The 19,089-nt window shown below is 35.1% G+C and overlaps 1 protein-coding gene across 2 annotated transcripts in view; it reads left to right on the forward strand.

The window, feature by feature from the left end:
• The window catches only part of SGCZ (sarcoglycan, zeta), a 1,174,808-nt gene that overhangs the window by 1,142,185 nt on the left and 13,534 nt on the right, over nt 1–19,089 (forward strand). For both annotated transcript variants that reach the window (XM_011934897.1, XM_011934898.1), the window contains 2 exons: nt 10,001–10,073; nt 15,430–15,553. In XM_011934897.1, coding sequence (XP_011790287.1) covers nt 10,001–10,073; nt 15,430–15,553 — 197 coding nt within the window. The remainder of the gene's footprint in view (nt 1–10,000; nt 10,074–15,429; nt 15,554–19,089) is intronic.

Genomic DNA, 19,089 nt, shown 5'->3' on the forward strand with positions numbered 1-19,089 from the left:
ATTAGGAGAAATACCTAATGTAGATGACAGGTTGATGGGTGCAGTAAACCACCATGGCACATGTATACCTATGTAACACACTTGCATGTTCTGTGCATGTACTCCAGAACTTAAAGAATAATAATAATAATACAAACTTAATATATTAGGGCATCGTTTTTTTGTTTTTTCAATTATCTAGAAAGGTTTTTACAAGATTGGAATTCTATTTTGTAAATGTCGGTATACACACACACACACACACACACACACACACGGATAAAGTACTCCCCAGTGAGATGCTATACTCTGCATTCATGCACACACTGATGTGTACATCTCAGTGTCACAATTTAAGCGCTCTCAAAAAAAAAAAAGCTACCTATTGAAAATATTGAGTATCTGCTTACCCTGTTCATGGTGAGATATTTACTGTGTGTATCAAGGGACTCCCAAAATGTCAAAGCACATATCTGGATTATAAAAGTTGTGTATTTCACCTCTGACTTATCAGAAGAGGCCCACTGATATCAGCAGGTCTAATGCTAACTGTAATGCATTATTTTTGTAGGTCAGAGAACGACTGTCTTTAAAGATACATGTTGTGATCCATAACCAGAGCACACAAATAAAACACAGGTTTCCATAATGGCACAATAATTTTGAAGATGCTTGGACTTCACTAAAAACTATGGATAATTATAATGGTTATAATTTGCATAAAGCATTAATGGCTTACTCTGCTTGAAATTCCTCGAAGAAAAATATACAGTATTCACAGTAATCAACGCTGAATATGTGATGAGTGTTCTTACTGTAGAAACTTCATTATTGGGAAAACCAGACGTTAGTTCTGGAGAAACATGCCATTTCTTTAATTAAAAGTAATGCTACCAGTCCTCTTATGATTAAAAAACAAATGAAAATAAAGGGAGCTTTTTAAAATTTACCTATTGGTATATATGAATTACATGGCAAGTGATAAAATAAAAATCAAAGGAGCAACCTTGAGCAACAAAAGGCACATACTCTCATAGAAACAAAAAGATGAAGAGAATTTATTTGGGCATTAACAAGCATGTTCTGATTCTCATTTGGACTCTATGCATGTCATACTATCTTGTTACTGGATGATAGGCTTATGAGGCTTTCAGTTTTTATGTGAATTTTTGTAAAATTTGGTTATTAGTAAATGAATGACAATTACATATTAAGGCAAGTTGTATGTACAAAGATCCCAGATTCTGAATCTTTTCTCATTGGCAAAGAGACCCAAAAAAATTACACCTAAAACTTTGATGTTTTAAAATCTCTTAGATATCTTGAGGTAAGAAGGAAATTCTAAATAAATTGTGGTTCATGAGATACTATGTTTAAAAAAAATTTGATATGTTAGTTTATGTAGATTAACCATGCATCTCAGGCTCATAAAGCTATTGATATAATTAGCATCTTCTGAACATACAAGATTTTGCTTTTTTTCAGAGTAAAAAATGTTTGTAGAGGTTTCAGATAAATCCATAAACCAATGCAATATTTGAAGCCCCCGAAGACAATTATGTACCATCTGTTTTAGACAATTTATTTACTGATTTTTATGGTCCATAGAAAGCACTTTGATATCTATGCACCAGAAGTCCTAAAGAATAAAGAATTAAGAAATGAAAGTGCTGCTGAGATGAGTCTCTAGTATTAGGCATTCCGTTTGGTAATGGTCAGTATGACCTGCCAGTAGAAAACACAATTTCTCCCTTTATGACTAATAGCAGTAGGAAGTCATCTTGTTTCTCTTCAGAAAGTAATCTAAATAGAGGTGAAGGGCTTGAATAATAAAATAAGGCAAAAATATAGGATTAAGGAATTTACTAGTCCCACCCCCCCGCCCCAAGAAACTTCAGTCTGATGGTGCAACTGATGGGAAATTTTCAAATAAATGAATTTCCACAAAGCTTGAATTTCACTGGATTAATGACAGAGGTTATCAAGGCAAGAGTCATACCAAAAACTTTAAAAAACATTTACATTTATAGGAATAAATGTGAGTTCAAAGAGCCAAGACTAGTATCAGCTATTATATCTGTATTTAAGGTAAAGTGTCCAAACCTTAAGACAAAATATACTCCTAGATTAAGTATGTTCAAAGCTTATCTAGACTTTATGTAAAGGTGGTAAAAAGATAATTTACCTAAGAATCTTCCTAATCTCAATTTCATCATTAATCTTTTAAAAAAATTTAAAAAATATAATAAATGACAGTATATGGGTAGCTCATGTGCTATCAAATAGGTTAATGCATATTTTTGCATTTCAATTCATTAGAGTTATAATGTTTACAATGAAGCTGTAAACTGAATCAAATATTGCTGCCTTTTAAAAAGTCCATAACCACAGAATCTTCTGATTATGTTTGCTAAAGGGGCGTTCTTGATTATGCTTTCTCACTCAGGATTCTCTAGAAGCCTCAGGTGGGTGTGTTACTTCTCCTTTGCTTAGTGGTTTCATTTAAGTAAAGAGCAAAATGACAACCTTAGTAATCACATACTTTGGAATTATCTATTTCCTGAAAGTATATATCTTAAGAGTAAACGAAGAAAGCTCTGCTCATCCACTGTAATGTTTTCATGTTTTGGAGGTAGGAATTAGAAAATGTATTATTTATATACATTTTTTAAAAATGTCATTTCCATCAAACCACATACTCATTCAATTTGGAAACAATTTATTTTCTTTTTAATTCTGTTTTATTTACATGTGATTTTAAATTTCAAGTATTACTCTTATTGTTGACTAAAGGGCATGGAAAGAATTAATAAATGAAGAGCTTTTCCTCCTAAAACTCAGTGAAACAACTGCTAGTAAAACGTAACTTCTTGAAGCTTACAAAAGGAGAGCCATATGGAAGTCTGGATCATTTCCAGTGCTGATATATGTTAGTCTAATTTCATTAGTAACAACTTACTTTTGAAATATACTTCATTTTGAAGAAAATAGCTTTATTTTAATGCATTTTCCTTTTGATCACCAAATGTCTTTTTCTTTATCTCTGTCTTCTGAAACTGTTTAAGTGGATGAGAAGATATTACTTGGCATCCAAGAGTGAAGGCTTTGAGACATTTTTTTAAAAGATGAAAAAAAACCAAATGGAAAGTCCAGACAGATTTTGAAATAATTTCTTTTCAGAAATCCTGGCAGCTTATCTTGCAGTCCTAAATGAACAGTATGGTGGTTTTTTTTTTTTGCTTTTGCTTTCTTTCCAAGACAATTAATAATGTTATTTCCCTGTTTCACTAGAAAAATATCACTTTGGCTATGCTCATAATAAGTTTCAGTACATTCAGATAATCATCCCAGGATGTTAATTTGTGTTAAAGTGTTAAGGAGATACACTAGGAAACAGAAGCTTAGCATGTTTTACATATCAGTTATAAAATGGAAAGCATTTTATGCATGCTTCTGTTAATTATTTTTTATTCACATTTTTAAATTTACTGATCCTCAACTATGTAGCAGAATCCATGATCAGTACTAAGTATACAACTTTTATCAAGGTAGTCTTTGACTTCAAGAAAGTCCTAAGTTACTGGAGAAGAGCTTAAAGCAAATTGCAATGCAATGTTAGAAATATACACCAGTAATTTTTGCAAGATCCTGGGGAAACAGGCCAGAAGGAGGAAAAGCTGCAAGAACCAAGAAAATTTCACAGACATTATAATTTAGATTCAGATCTTGAAAAATGAGAAGAGATTACCATCAAATCATGAGTAAGAGGTTGCATATGGCTGAGAACAAGAAGGGGTTCTCATGACAGTCCATAAACATGGCAAAATATGCGAGAGCTGTCTTGTCACTGAAATGTAAAATGCACAGAACTGCTAAGCAATAAATCCTAAGGAATGTGGGCTTGACTTCTACAGATACTGGATTCATAAAATATTTTAAGTGAGAGTTACAAAGTCAATCTTGTGTTTTAGAACATCATTTGACACCAGTATGGAGGAATTATGAGCAGAAAACGTATGTGATGTTGAAGACGTCGAAACAAGTACCCTAATAAGGATGTTGAACAAGAATGGACATTTTGGTATACTTCCCCAGTCCACCTGGGTGTTTGGAATATGGTTTTACCATTAATCAAACTAGGATTAAAAAACAAAAGGACAGCACTTTCGGAGGCCGAGGTAGGTGGATCACGAGGCCAGGAGATCCAGACCATCCTGGCTAACACAGTGAAACCTCGTCTCTACTAAAAAATACAAAAGATTAGCCGGGCGCGGTGGCGGGTGCCTGTAGTCTCAGCTGCTCCGGAGACTGAGGAGGGAGAATGAGGTGAACCCGGGAGGCGGAGCTTGCAGTGAGCCGAGATTGCGCCACTGCACTCCAGCCTGGGCGACAGAGCGAGCCTCCGTCTCAAAAAAAAATAAAATAAAAAGGGAGAACACTTTCAAAAAAGGCTTTGAAATATGGATCCTTATCGATATTTATTAATTATCTCACATACATCATGTGTACAAGAATACAGTGGCATATAAGGACTATATCTTCAAATTTTTTGGCCTGAAACATAAGCAACTCACATAATTAAAAATATAAAATGTAAGAATAGATGTGGTAGATTAAACATAAGTGTTACAGGCAGTAAACCCTAAATATGTTCAGAGAATGAAGATATCTGCATATGCCTTCAGAGGTGAGAAATTAGTAAAGATATTTTATAAATAAGTAGAAGAAAAGATGTTTGAGCAGACAAATGGGGTCAGATGACGGGAGTATTGAATACTGGGCAAAAGCAGTGTCCAGGAAAATAATTACAGCTTTTCGCACAGGTGAGCTATCAATGGTTTTGATAAAATTACTCCAGCAGTGTATAGGTTGTGTTTTCTCACGTTAAGTGGAGACAAAGACACCATTTAGATTATTAAAATGACACAAATAAGAGATGTAGTATATGTTGAAATAGGTTGACATTTCTTCTTTTGAGAGATAATAAGTTTTTCGGGATTCAAAGGAACCCTTTTTAATGGAGTAAAAGAAATGCCAATTAATATTTTTTCCAGTATTATTACTCCATCCCTTCCCCAAAATAATTTATTTTCTTTTGATTTGGAGGAGCAAACTCCTTTCCATTTGTATTTAAGGACGAATGACAAGAGTTATTAGTATACAAGTTTTGACATGTTTGAAAAAAAAATTGTATAATTCTTTTAGAAATTGAAAGTACTTTAGAGATCATGTTATTCATGATCTGGTTTTTAATTGTACAAATAAAAACCAGAGGGCTTTAAATACTTGGCCAAGATTCAGAAACAGATTATAAGTAAACCTGGGAATAAAACAAGTCTATTCCCAGTTTAATCTAGATTTTAATACTAATTTAGATTTGGGGGAAACAGATGCAAATAAAGAAAAAGAAAGTAAGGTAGGACGACTTCCAAAATGTTAGAATATATTTACTAATACAGATTCAAAATTGAAGATCATAAATAGATCGGAATCTTTCTGTCCCTTGAGATCTACAAAAATATTCCTGGACCTTCCCCCTATTTTAGTGGAAGAATTTAAAATGCTGTCTAAGATTCCTGTGAAGTGCCATAGGGCTAGGAGGCTAGCTGTTCATGTCCTGTTAACCTTTGCCCCGTGGACTCTGGATTCCTCTTGTAGCTTCTCTTTGACATCATGTTGATATCTACATAAAATCCATTCCCTTTTTTGCATCCCCTCCCCCTCACACACACACAAAAAAACTCAGAAAATTCATGATCATAGTTGATCTCATTGGAAAAATAAAGGCCAGCGAAAGTTCTCATTTGGCAAATATCAGGTCAAATAACTTAAAAATATAATTTCCTGCCGGACTTTCTTTTTCTCAATGTGAGGTATTCTTGCCTTTCTTGGTTGGTTGGTTGCCTTCTCTCTGGTGCTTATCCTTGGGTTTCCTTTTCTTGTGCTACCTCTTCTTGTGGGACCAATGACTCCTGTAAAAATTATATCTATGCCAATGGGTGAATAATGAGTAGCGTAGGATATAACATTTATAGTATAGATAGCATTTAGAATATAGATAGCCACATCAGACAAGGTGCTTACATTTAATTTTAATAATTTGTTTTTGAGGGTGTAGCATTTTATGTTAGGCATTTGTAAAGGGTAGTATCCTACCTTATGACTTAAACTCTGTAAATACAAAGTAGGACCATAATCCATATCTGCCTTTTTTCCTTTCCAGCAAAACAGAATATGCCATCCTCATTCTTTCCTGCAGAAGCCAGAAATTATCATATGAATGGCTTCTACTACTCTTGGACCCTGAATTTTCTTACCTCCTTTTTTTCTGACAATTGCAATAGCCAACAGTATAGGTTTCCCCTATGTCTTGTAACATTGTAGTCAGTTTAAATTATCTGAAACATCCTTTATAGGATTATATAATCAAGCACTATTGAACATTATACCCTTTTGAACAGCCCCTTACAATAGCAATGAAAAACATTTATTCATTAAGTTTACATATGCATATTAATATGTATCTGTTGTGTTCCTTTTGTCCTTTTTATGTCTATCCTTCTTTTTTTGTTTCTATGGTTTCTGGAGGCTGTGATGAGAATTCATGACAGTCTGTCTTTTCTCAAAGTGAGTGTAAATCAGCTCTGTCTTTGTGTATCAAACGAATGCTGATAAATTGTGAGGGTTTCCAGGTCAAGTATATCATGCCTTACTAATTTTGAATTTACTTAATTACTCATGACATGCTTTCAGTATAAGTATATCCCCTGTAAATATCCTTTACTTACACTAAAAAATGATTTGATGTGTATCTGAAATTCCAATTAACTCAGTGTCATATATTGTTATATTGCCAAATCTTGCAACCCTATTAATAATCCATTCTGCCCAGGCCAGAAGGCAGTGGTGCAGTCTCAGCTCACTGCAACCTATGCCTCCCAGGTTCAATCTATTCTCCTGTCTCAGCCTCCCAAGCGGCTGGGACTACTGTGCACCACCATGCCCAGCTAATTTTTGTATTTTTTGTAGAGAGGGGATTTCGCCATGTTGGCCAGGCTGATCTGGAACTCCTGGCCTCAGGTGATTTGTCTGCTTCATCCTCCTAAAGTGTTGGGATTACAGGCATGAGCCACTGTGCATGCTCTGATTTTTAATTTTTATGCTGTTAGACTTCATACCTGGTTCAGGTGGCTTTTATCATCCCTTACTGATTTCCTTTAAGATTATCTGTGTAGGCCGGGTGCAGTGGCTCAAGCCTGTAATCCCAGCACTTTGGGAGGCCAAGACGGGCGGATCACGCGGTCAGGAGATCGAGACCATCCTGGCTAACATGGTGAAACCCCGTCTCTACTAAAAAATACAAAAAACTAGCCAGGCGAGGTGGCGGGCGCCTGTAGTCCCAGCTATTTGGGAGGCTGAGGCAGGAGAATGATGTAAACCTGGCAGGCGGAGCTTGCAGTGAGCTGAGATCCGGCCACTGCACTCCAGCCTGGGGCAACAGAGTGAGACTCCGTCTCAAAAAAAAAAAAAAAAAAAAAAAAAAATCTGTGTTGCTTATTAATTTTGTACCTTTGGCTCATTCAGGACAAAAACAGGGAGAGTGACTATCTCATTTTCTAAAGGCCTGCATTTTATCAATTACTCATATTATTTAGTTTACAGTTTCACCCTTTAAGTGGCATGATTACATATTTATTTCCTCAAGAATCCTTTAAAAATGATTATTTTTATATTGGAACTCAGAATCGAGACCTCTGTCAGTTTTTATTTCTCATTGAAAATTTAAAGTTTTGATGACATTCTATTTTTTTTTTCACTGATATAGTTTGTGCTTAGTTACTAAGTATGTCATTATGTATTTGAAAGTAAATATTACTGATGTCTAATTATATTTCTGTCACCTTATCTGGCAAATTTTCATAACCAGGCAATAGTGGAAATTAATTTTTAAACTTTGCACATGGATAACTATCTTTTCTCGGATGCATATCTTATTACAAAATGCCAGAGTCTCTCTTTGAGATACACAAATGTATATCTTGTAATATTCTTTCAAATGCTATCTCCACCATGATCACAATTACTGTTACCTCCAACTACTGTTTTACTTTTAAAGACCCATCTTAAGGAACGTTCCACTTGGAGAAATAAAATAAATATCTTCCAAAATATCAACAGAATAAACTCCTTAAAGAAGTAATTTTTCAAAATTCATGAGGAAAAGTTTTAAAAACAAGGACCATATGTCCTACAGAGTCTCAGGAGAGACAGAGAGAGACAAGAGAGAACACTATTAAACCCATTAAGTGTTCAACAAATGCCAATAGCTTTTAGCTTATAAACAGAAATCTGCAATCTTAGGGATTTACTGCAGCAGAACCTGGTAAGTTTGCCCTCAGACCTAGAATATAGATGAAATCATACAGTCTTTGAAAAAAAATCTCATCCTCTTCTCTTCATGATCAAGGTCTGTATTGCTATATTATGCAAAGGAGTCATCTGATGGTTCTAATACATTTCCATATATAGCAATTTATTTAATACATTTCCATATATAGCAATTTATTTGTAAGGAATTGGAATTTTAGCTTTAATTTCCTAGTGGAAATTTCATCATTGCCTCTTGAATTAATATGCTTTACATGATTTTTTTCTCATTAGACAAAAGCAGATTTGTATGCTTCAAATATATATTTTTATGTTACATTGTATAATTTAGCTAGTGTTGAAGCCACTGATGGAACAGATATGAGGTTCTTAAACTAAGAAGTCTGAAGAAGATTAGATCAAAAAACAAAATCATACAGTTTATTTTGAGGGTGATAATCAAAGACATTTATGCAAAATTACAGAAAAGATTTTCTCAGTGTCATCTTATTTGGAGCATTTTTCTTCCACTTGATTTTGGTAATTGAAGAATCCTTCCCTTTTACTTAAATTATGAAAAAGCTATGGGAATCTGGAAAAAAAAACTAGATTCAGTAAATGAAAGCTGAGATAGAGTATCATTCAACCTCCTGAGAAAAGTGTTAAGAGTATATGACCTCTTTGGAAAACTATGATGCCACATGAAACCAACGATAACAACATGATTTAAAGCAGTTCATGGTTTTAGATAAAGCCCTAACCCCAGAGAGGTCAAAGTAACATGACATGTTCTCTGTCGTTTGGTGGTTACTGTAATCAAAGGTGGGAGCTCTGTGTGTGAGAACTGCTAAACATCTATGAGGGTATGCCTATGAAAACCAATAGTAGGCTACACTGGAGCCCACCTCCACATTTTTATTCATGACCTGCTATTAGTTATAGAAACACAGAATTAAGTATTGTGACGTATCCCTCCCTCAATTTCCCTTAACTGGAAAATAAGGCAGGGGACAGAGATGAGCTTTTGTTCTTTAATCTTTAATGAGAGAGTGGGAATTCTTGACTTTTATACATAATTTAATTTTAAAATCAGTTCATACATAATGACATTTACATTTACCTTGATTGACTCTTCCCTGCCTGGTGATATTCTTCCAGTTCTTCTCATTCATATCCTGTGATATGGTGTGGCTCTGGGTCCCCTCTCAAATCTCATCGAAAATTGTACTCCTATAATGCCCACGTGTTGTGGGAGTGACCCGGTAGATGATAATTGAATCATGGGGGTGGTTTCCCCCATAATGTTCTTTTGTGGTAGTGAATAAGTCTCGTAAGATCTGATGGTTTTATCAGCGGTTTCTGCTTTCGCATCTTCCTCATTTTTCTCTTGCCACCGCCATATAGGAAGTGCCTGTTGCCTCCCGCGATGATTCTGAGGCCTCCCCAGCCATGTGGAACTGCAAGTCCAATTAAACCTCTTTTTCTCCTCAGTCTCGGGTATGTCTTTATCAGCAGTGTGAAAACGGACTAATACATGATATGTACCTATTTTAAGTTTTCTCTCTTTGGAAAGAATATTTGATGCAGAAAAATAGAGATGAAAGTCACTGTGTGGACTTGCTTATACTGACTGCTATATTCATGCTACCCCCAGGCACTGAAGGAGCCGTATTTGGGCACTCTGTGGAGACGCCGCACATCAGAGCAGAGCCATCCCAAGATCTCAGGTAAGTGCTTCCTCTTACACATGTGGCATGAATTCCATCACCATTGATCAGCTTTAATATATGAAGAACTAAAATAGACAGCGAGACAATGTTTCCCCCAATATACTTAATAAATACAAAAATGAATATATTAGATAGGAAGAATGTAGAAAAGAAAAGGCAAAGGCAGTTATGGAGTAAGTGAGAGGAACTAATAAAAATAGGGATGCTGAGGTCGGGTGTGGTGGCTCACATCTGTAATCCTAGCACTTTGGGAGGCCAAGGTAGGAGGATCGCTGGAGATCAGAAGTTCAAGACCTGGCAACACAGTGAGACCCTGTCTCTACGAAAAATAAAAAATTAGCCGAGCATGATGGTGCACATGTGTAGTCCAAGTTAGTCAGGAGGCTGAGACCAGAGGATTGCTTGAGCCCAGGAGGTCGAGGCTGCAGTGAGCTATGATCATGCTGCTATACTCCAGCCTGGAAAACACAGCAAGACCCCATCTGTAAAAATGAAACAAAACACAATAAAAACAACAACAAAACAAGGAATGCTGGAAAATCCGACATATATAATGAAATATATGGTATATATAGGAATCAAGACAGGGCAAATAGGGAGCTGAGACAGCTATAAATGACCACAGAGTATTACATAGAGGGGAATATGGAAGCAAATGGAAGCTAATCAGAAAAAGGCAGAACTTAATTGGACTAGGATGGGATTCCCCAGTCTAATATTCCCAATGGAATAAACTACTTGGTTCTAGGAGGCAGTTGTATGTAAAAGCTCTGACCACCCGGAAAATTCCAACATTATAGGGAATTCTTCCCAGGATAATTATTACCACTGTTGATTACATTCAAAATATTAAAATCTAGATCCCTCATACAAAACTGCTCAGTGGATGTTCTTAATTCAATACATAAGATTTGGTGATTAATTATGGTTTAATAATAATTAAGTTATGATAGGTAAATTACATTCTGAAATGCACTTATTATTGTTTAGGAAAAGGACATATGCAAATACTGCTGATAAAAACTAATCACATATTAAAAGTCACTTATAAAGTTGGATCAAAGTATCAACCTGAGAGACACAGTTGCTCTCTTGGGAAGCAAAATCAAAATACTAAGTTAAAAAACCTTTTTATTCATAAGGATTGGTGTTTAGCCCTTCACATTGGATGAGTGTATACGTACTAAGATGGAAACAAAAAATAAAGTTGAAAATCTTTAAGGCAACAAAACCATACTTTATAACAGTAAATTTTTTAGTCCTTTAGAATCCTATGATAAAATTTCCTAAGGAACTCAGTTTCTCACTACCAGAGTAACACAGATTCAAAGCTAGGGAACAATATTATAAAAAAAAGTGGCCGCCTTCAAGGACTAAGACTTATTTTAGAAGAGCAACGTAATAATTACCTACTCTAGATGGAAACGCTAGGGATTTAGGAGTGCTGAGGAGTGTGTGTAAACAGCATCTCACAGGGTGCTACAGTCTTCATTTATGGCTTTTTCTTTTTTCAAGGAGGAATTCAACAACTTTTATGAAAATATTTATTGTATTTTTCTTCTCCTAACAAACTGTAAATTCCATTAGCACAGGATACACATGTCCCTTGTTCATCCTTAATGCTGGAGCAGCCAGCACTGTTATCTTACACATCCTAGTTGCAATAAGTATTTGTTAATGTGAGTTCCTGAAACTTAGCAAAGATGAAAAATGGGGATATTAACTAAATGAGTGGGATATAAGGAAAGTGGCTGCAGTCATTACTGTATTACAAAGGCACATGTTGGCTGCAGTCATTATTGTATTACAAAGGCACATGTGAAGAGCATTGATTCCAATTTTTTTCATCTGTGTTTTAATACAGACACAGCTGTTTACTAATTTAAAAAAATTACTACATTTATAGAAGTATTTTTTTAATTATTAACATTTATTCTTAAAGAAGAAATATTTTTTATTTCTAACGTTTTAGTAACTATGGAGAGTCTATTGTTAAAAGAGGAATAAGAGCCAACTGGTATTTTAATTATCTTGCTGACATATTTCACAACTCATAAGTGAAAATGTGAATGATATTATATCTAGTGTATAGTGTTTCTGGTTTTCATTTTCTAATTATTCATCATTATTTAAACATTGCACTAAGCTGGATTTATCAGCTGGTTGTAAAAGCAGACTGGCAATCCCAAAAAGATTAGTGTTACTAAAGCAAAGTCGAGTAATTATGGAGGTATTCAGTTATTTATTTGTGTAATGAACATGAAAAGCAGGGTGTTTGAGAAAAACTTTACAAGCCTTGCTGACAGTTTTCCTTTCAGAGAAATAAGTACTGTTACTTCATGCCTAGTTCTAATCAACACGGTTTCACTGGTTGGCCAAGTCAATAAACTGTTAATTTAGGGAGTAAGTAGCCATGTTTTCTTTGATTTAGACTTAAGAAAAAATTTCAAAAGTTTATTATATTAATAGAGTATCAATATTTTGGTGAAGAAATGTGGTGGATTTCTATAACTTTATTCAGCAGATGTTTGATGAGTGTCCAGTATTTCTCAAGTTCTGTGCTGGTTTTCATGTGCATTTTAATTTTTTTTTTTTGACAAGATGATACTGTTTTGTAGAATGCAGTCTGTATTTCAAAAGGCTAAAGACACAATAGTAAATTTGCCCACAACAGCAAATTCACTCTTTTTTATCTCTTACATTAATATATAGTTAAGTTGCTACACTTTGAAGAGTTTCTGTACCTATGGTAAAAAGTGATGAAATTAATTATACAGTGCCGATTTCCTAAAGATTTATTGTTGGATCTGAGATCCATTAACTACAGAATAAGAAAATAATCTGCACTTGGATTCTGTAAAATGAATTAATATTTAATCATATATTTGGCATCTTTTCATAATTCTCATTCTTGCAAAAATACACCTTAACACAGAAATATGAAGGTTTGCAGGCCCCAAGTTAATCTCTAGAAACACATAGCTCTAATATACATCATTAATATATTCAAGGAAAAAAACTCTATTAAGCAGTCAGGATGTTGTCTGAGACATTTCCTCAATAAAGGGGTAGATCGCTTTGCTGGTGTTCTTCTACCTATGAGAAGAACATTCTGATAAAGTAGTATATTTGCTTTCCTTTCCTTTTCCCTCCCTTTCTGTTTCTTCTGATGTTTAAGTTCTGCTTAATACTTTACAATTTAAAGTCTGAATTATTTTTTCTGAATGTTGAGAATTCTTCTAGAGATGTAGGCCACAGACTTTTAAAATTTGATAGTTGTATAACACCTTAAAAACAGTATCTTGTTGCATCTTTGGTATATAAACACCATGGAAAACAGAATGCTTTGAAGAACCAGCTGGTAGAGGGACTGGAGTTAAACACTAATCCTTCTCTCGGGCCTACTACTAGCTACCCACTGTGAAAGCCAGTCTGAAACTCACTGCTGTATTTGCTGTAATGTTTCCACAGGAATACAATTATAATTCACTAATTCCATTGACTATTTACATAGAAATCCACAAGTAGTGCCAATAATCTTAGGTTTCCTTTTTCTACAGGCTTTTTCAGAGAATATTTAATAATAACATGAATAATTTAATTGAAAACCTCTACTATAATATAAATAAGTCTGTGAAACTCTCCTGAGTGAACAGGAGAATTTTCATACAAGAGAGAAGTGGGACACTTTTTTTTTTTTATTTTTTTTTTTTTGAGACTGAGTCTTGCTCTGTTGCCCAGGCTGGAGTGCAGTGGCGTGATCTCTGTTCACTGCCAGCCCCGCCTCCCGAGTAGCTGAGACTACAGGTGCCTGCCACTATGCTCGGCCTCCCAAAGTACTGGGATTACAGGCGTGAGCCACCACGCCGGGTCATGGGACAATATTTAAATTGTTGATACTGTATTGCTAAGAGTCTGCGTAGTTCTAGAAGGGTTATGTATCAGGGAAAATCAGTGATAAAAATACATTTTAACATTCAAATTTTGACATTTATAGTAAATTGTATAAGTAGTGGGATTATGAGTGATTATCTTCAAGTTTTCAAATATTCTATGGAAATCAAATATTATATGGAAAATATGGGGAGTTCTGTTTAATAAAAAAAAATTACAGATGTTTATTAAAAATAGATACATTCAAAACCTCTCCCCTCCAGGGTTATATGAGGATAGATCTCCAAATGGCCCATAGAGAGTAAAATTTTAAAGTTGCAAGAGAAAATGAAAGTGTTGAAACCACTTCTAAATGCTGGTTCTGCTCCTTCCATATCACTTTTAAGCTTTTCAGTTTGACTTTCCTGCTGAGAGGGAGCTGAACTCCAGTAGACCTAACCATTTGATGTGGTTCTTTCTGCAAAACAACTCTGAATTCATTGCCTCAGAAACCGAAAACAAAACCAATTGTGCTGGATAACGGTGGATGTGAGACTGAGGGGACCCTCCTCTTAAACTCCTGTGGTCAAGGGGATCACAGGCAGTTGCATCCCCAAGGCAGAAAGCTGATCTAAAAAGACCAATGCATGGATCCTACCTCTTCTCATACTAGCACTTTTTACCACTGTATTCTAGTTCCTGCATTGTGTCATTTTTGCTTTTTCTCCAGTGTCCTATTTGAAGATAATTTGAAAACTGCCTCCCAACTGTCTTTCTCTAGGCATGACTGTGTAAAACACTTGTTTTTTGCCCTTATAATTTATGTAGCCAACCTTCAATCACATTTATACTTGTATATTACCCTATTGATTTTTCTTTCCCAGACTAATGTCACTCATTCTGTGGACATTTCACGGGGCCATCAGAGTTAGTTAGTTGATGTAGAAAATGTCTTACTTCATTATTTTAATCAGTTTCTAGAGGCGTCAAGTTCATAATATTTTGTGCATGCCTGAAAGTTTGCAATATTAACGATTTTCATTAACGCATTCAAGACACGGACTCTTTATTGAGGAATACATATATCTACATCCTAAACTGTAGTAAGTTTTTTATTCAACCTCCATCATTTAATATTAGTGAGTTACTCAAAATTTTAGCAAGTATACTTATCACAGCCTACTTTTCATGAGCATTATGAGGGGAAACAGCAAAAGAAACCATAAGCAAATTGTCGTGAACGTGAGAGCCAATACTTGATGTGAATAAATGTAGATTTTTATAAAGAACCAAAAATAGATAAGTCAATCAAAAATTGTTCTAAAACTCATTTTGGCTTTGCCTAAAATGGTAGGACTTTTCCTTTATTCCTGTCTGGTCTGTATGTTTTTCTGGTTGTTGTTTTAAGTTGACTAATGTTGTCTTCTAGTTTATCATTTTCTTTTTTCTATGAATGATTTTTTTTTTGTTTTTCCTTTAGGCTTGAATCACCCACCAGATCCTTGATCATGGAAGCTCCTCGTGGGGTCCAGGTGAGTGCTGCTGCAGGAGACTTCAAGGCCACCTGCAGGAAGGAGCTCCATTTGCAATCTACAGAAGGGGAGGTGAGTTCCAGAAAGGTCGACCCTGGCCCTTTACTGCTGAGGGTGCATGTTCTCAAATTATATGCATATGGTTCCAGGGGAAGCATAAAGAAGTGCTTTGTGGAAAAGTGTAAATTACACAAATATATATTTCTTGAATATGAAATTTGGTAACAATGTTACTAAGTTACAACTCTTTATTTTCTACTGAAAGATATTCCTTCACAAGTCCTTGCTATTAATTATATTTATCTGCCCATTTTGAAAATACAAGGTAGTGTCAAGAATAACGACAGTCCTTTTTAAATTCTTGTTATATCTTGATACTCAGAAAGTTCTTCCAGAAAGCACTTTGGTTGTTTGTTTACATAGAGTACCTTTATTTATCTAAAAGGAAAACAAAAGTTTTACTGTCTATAAATTATCATTTCATAAATTTAGGTTGAATGAATTTCCTAGATAAGGATGTACACATTAGTATTTTTATTTTATATTACCTTTATTCCCCAAGCATTTTCTTTAAATCTTGTTGCTACTCCTGTAGACGTAATCTTTTTATCTTGCTGTCTGCTTTAAATAATACTTTGTCTTTGGTGTTCTACTCTTCCACTGTACTTCCACCATAAAGTCAAAAGTACACATGTATTTTATTTACCGTAATTGCTGTATCCGTAGAATCACATTTTAATCAATTCTGGAAATTTGCATTATTTCTTCAGATAACTACTCCTCAATTTTCTATGATCCTTTTCTGAAACTCTGAAGACATAACTTTGCATTTTCACACCTCCCACATCTCTTACCCTCTCCTTCCCAGTTTCTATTTCTTTTTCAGGTCTGTATTTTTAGGGTTCTCCCCAGTATCTAATCTCTTATTTTATCCATACATTGAGCTTTTAATTTTAGTGATTATGTTTTTAATTTCTAGCATTCTCATCTTTTTTTTTTTTTCAAATCTGGACATCTTGGCAGATGCTTTCATGCCTGTTCATTTTTAATTCTACCTTAGTTGTTTTAAATGCTCATACATGATTCATATGCTAGTCTGTATATTTTTTGACGGTCTGAATCTGTTGTATTGCTTTTCCTACCAATACATTCCCTTAGTAGAAAATACATTTTGTTTTCCTCTTGTGTTATTCATGTAATTATGAGCCCACAAAGGTCAAATTATGAGACGAAAAAGAATGAAAGGAGAAGTTGAAAGACATGTTCTGGAGTATTTCAGTCCTCTTCAGATGTAACGATGAGGTCATAATTGTGTACAGGCAGAAGGAATATTCCTTTTTTTATGTTTATACCATTATCTCAGTTATTAATTCAAGATGAATTTCAACTATACATTTTGCTTCCTTTTTAAAAGTAGATTTACGGGTAGGACCATATTAGAGTCTTAGCAGATATTACAACATAAATGAGCTAGCAATCTAATGTATAATATTTTGAAAATATATTAATACATTCTGTCAGGATTTCTTTCCACTACAGTTGTAGACTACAATCTTTTGTCTAACACAGCAGGATGGAAGTCTTTCTTAAACATCTTGAATTCTTTTGAAAGAGTTGCTTTGATAATGGTAACTGTTTCATTCAAATTGCTCATAATATTGATTATTATTAATATCTATTTTGTCCCATATAAGAATCATTTACATATGTTCTTTTATTCATTGTATCAGCAGAGTCCTTTGATTCAATTATATATTATAACTTCATTGTCAAATGAGTATTATACTGTAAATATATCATAGCTATAGGTTTTCATCTGTGGATATTTTTTATAGTAACAAAATAAAAGTACAGAAAGGCACAGCACTTAAAACAGCATGTCTTTTTCCTATGAAGAAATATCATTTACTAAACAATATAGAGGGATATAATGTCCTTATCCTTAGATAGTTTTTAAACTACTTAATATCAGTCATGGTATTGAGGTATCTAAAACGATGGATGAAACGTAGAAGAATGAAATGGCATGTAAACTTCTGCACTGTTGAAAATTCAGTCATTTCAGACATAGTATTGTAAAGTATTTCAGACTCAGTCTGGAAACCAACATAAATTGTAATTGTATGGAGAATACTTTAAGTGGTAGAACGGCATATGTAATACAGTAACAGCATATATACCACAAGATCACAGAAAAATAATAAAGCATTGTTTTTTTGAGACGGAGTCTCGCTGTTGTCACCCAGGCTGGAGTGCAGTGGCATGATCTCGGCTCACTGCAACCTCCACCTCCTGGGTTCAAGCGATTCTCCTGCCTCAGCCTCCCTAGTAGCTGGGACTACAGGCACCTGCCACCACGCCTGGCTAATTTTCGTACTTTTAGTAGAGACAGGGTGTTGCCATGTTAGTCGGGCTGGTCTTGAACTCCTGACCTCGTGATCCTCCCGCCTTGGCCCCTCCCAAAGTGCTGGAATTACAGGCGTGAGCCACCGCACCTGGCCGAAAACAATTTTTTGTTTTGAAAATTAATTAAGATACCCTTTGTGAGTCCTGGGCCAGATTTCAACAGGTGACAGAAGGATAAATGAATTCTTGGTAGAGGAAAGACACTGGGCTGTGACTTAAGAGCTCAGGGATGTGATTCTGAGATCAGGGAAGAGTTCCAGAACCAATGGATTGTATGGTTTATAAGACAATATTGAAAAGCCATATCAATTTTAGAAGTTGGAAAGTGAACAGCTTTACTGCCTTGGCAGAACAGAAAAAGATAGATATGATCAAGTTCATCCATGCTGCACAAATCTAGGTCGGTGCAGGAATGCTATGTTGAAAAGAATCAATATATAACCGTCTGTTTAATCTTACGACTTACACCTCTATGTCAAGCCAAGACAATATCATTTTCTCTTTCTGAGGACTCCGTATGAATGAATTTATCCATTATAAAACATGACTTTTTTATATGGTTGGGATCTCAGAAACATACGGAATTGTAAACATTGTATATAGCCAAATACAATCTAAAGCAGTCCCTAAATGGATAGGAGAGCCGGAGAACACCATTATGGCTATGCTGAAGCAAGCTACTCATCGCAAGACTTGAGTACTTCAAGGTTTACTCCATTGATGAGGCCTCCATAGTTCATGCTTAATTCTAAGGTGTCACCTGCAAGCCTTACTTACTCTTTCTGATCAATCCCACATGAGCCCTCTTCTCCACATCTCCATTAGATTTTCATATCTCCCTCCTTAGCTGTGTATGTCTCAAGGTTTCTTATCCGAAACACTAGCTTTTAATATTTCTTCAAGGTGAACTCAACTCCAAACCTGTAGACTTAAACCCCAAAGTCTCAAAGCTTACCCCTATAATACTTTCGGCATATTCAAAGCTTGAAGATGCCTTTCCTCTGCACACATGCTAGCTCCTGAAAAGTTGTAAGGAAAAGAGACTGAACTGCACAAGCCTACTTCCTCTTCCACTCAGTCAATAAAGGGAATCATTTTGCATTCCCTGGGGAGAAGTAAGAGAACACCAAGTATAACAGAGGAAGAAATGAGACCAAACATCCATACCCCAAAAATGTATTGCCTTGGGTTTTTGTTGTTGT

The sequence above is a fragment of the Colobus angolensis genome, unplaced genomic scaffold (assembly GCF_000951035.1).
Source record: "Colobus angolensis palliatus isolate OR3802 unplaced genomic scaffold, Cang.pa_1.0 Scaffold14, whole genome shotgun sequence".
Lineage (NCBI taxonomy): Eukaryota > Metazoa > Chordata > Mammalia > Primates > Cercopithecidae > Colobus > Colobus angolensis.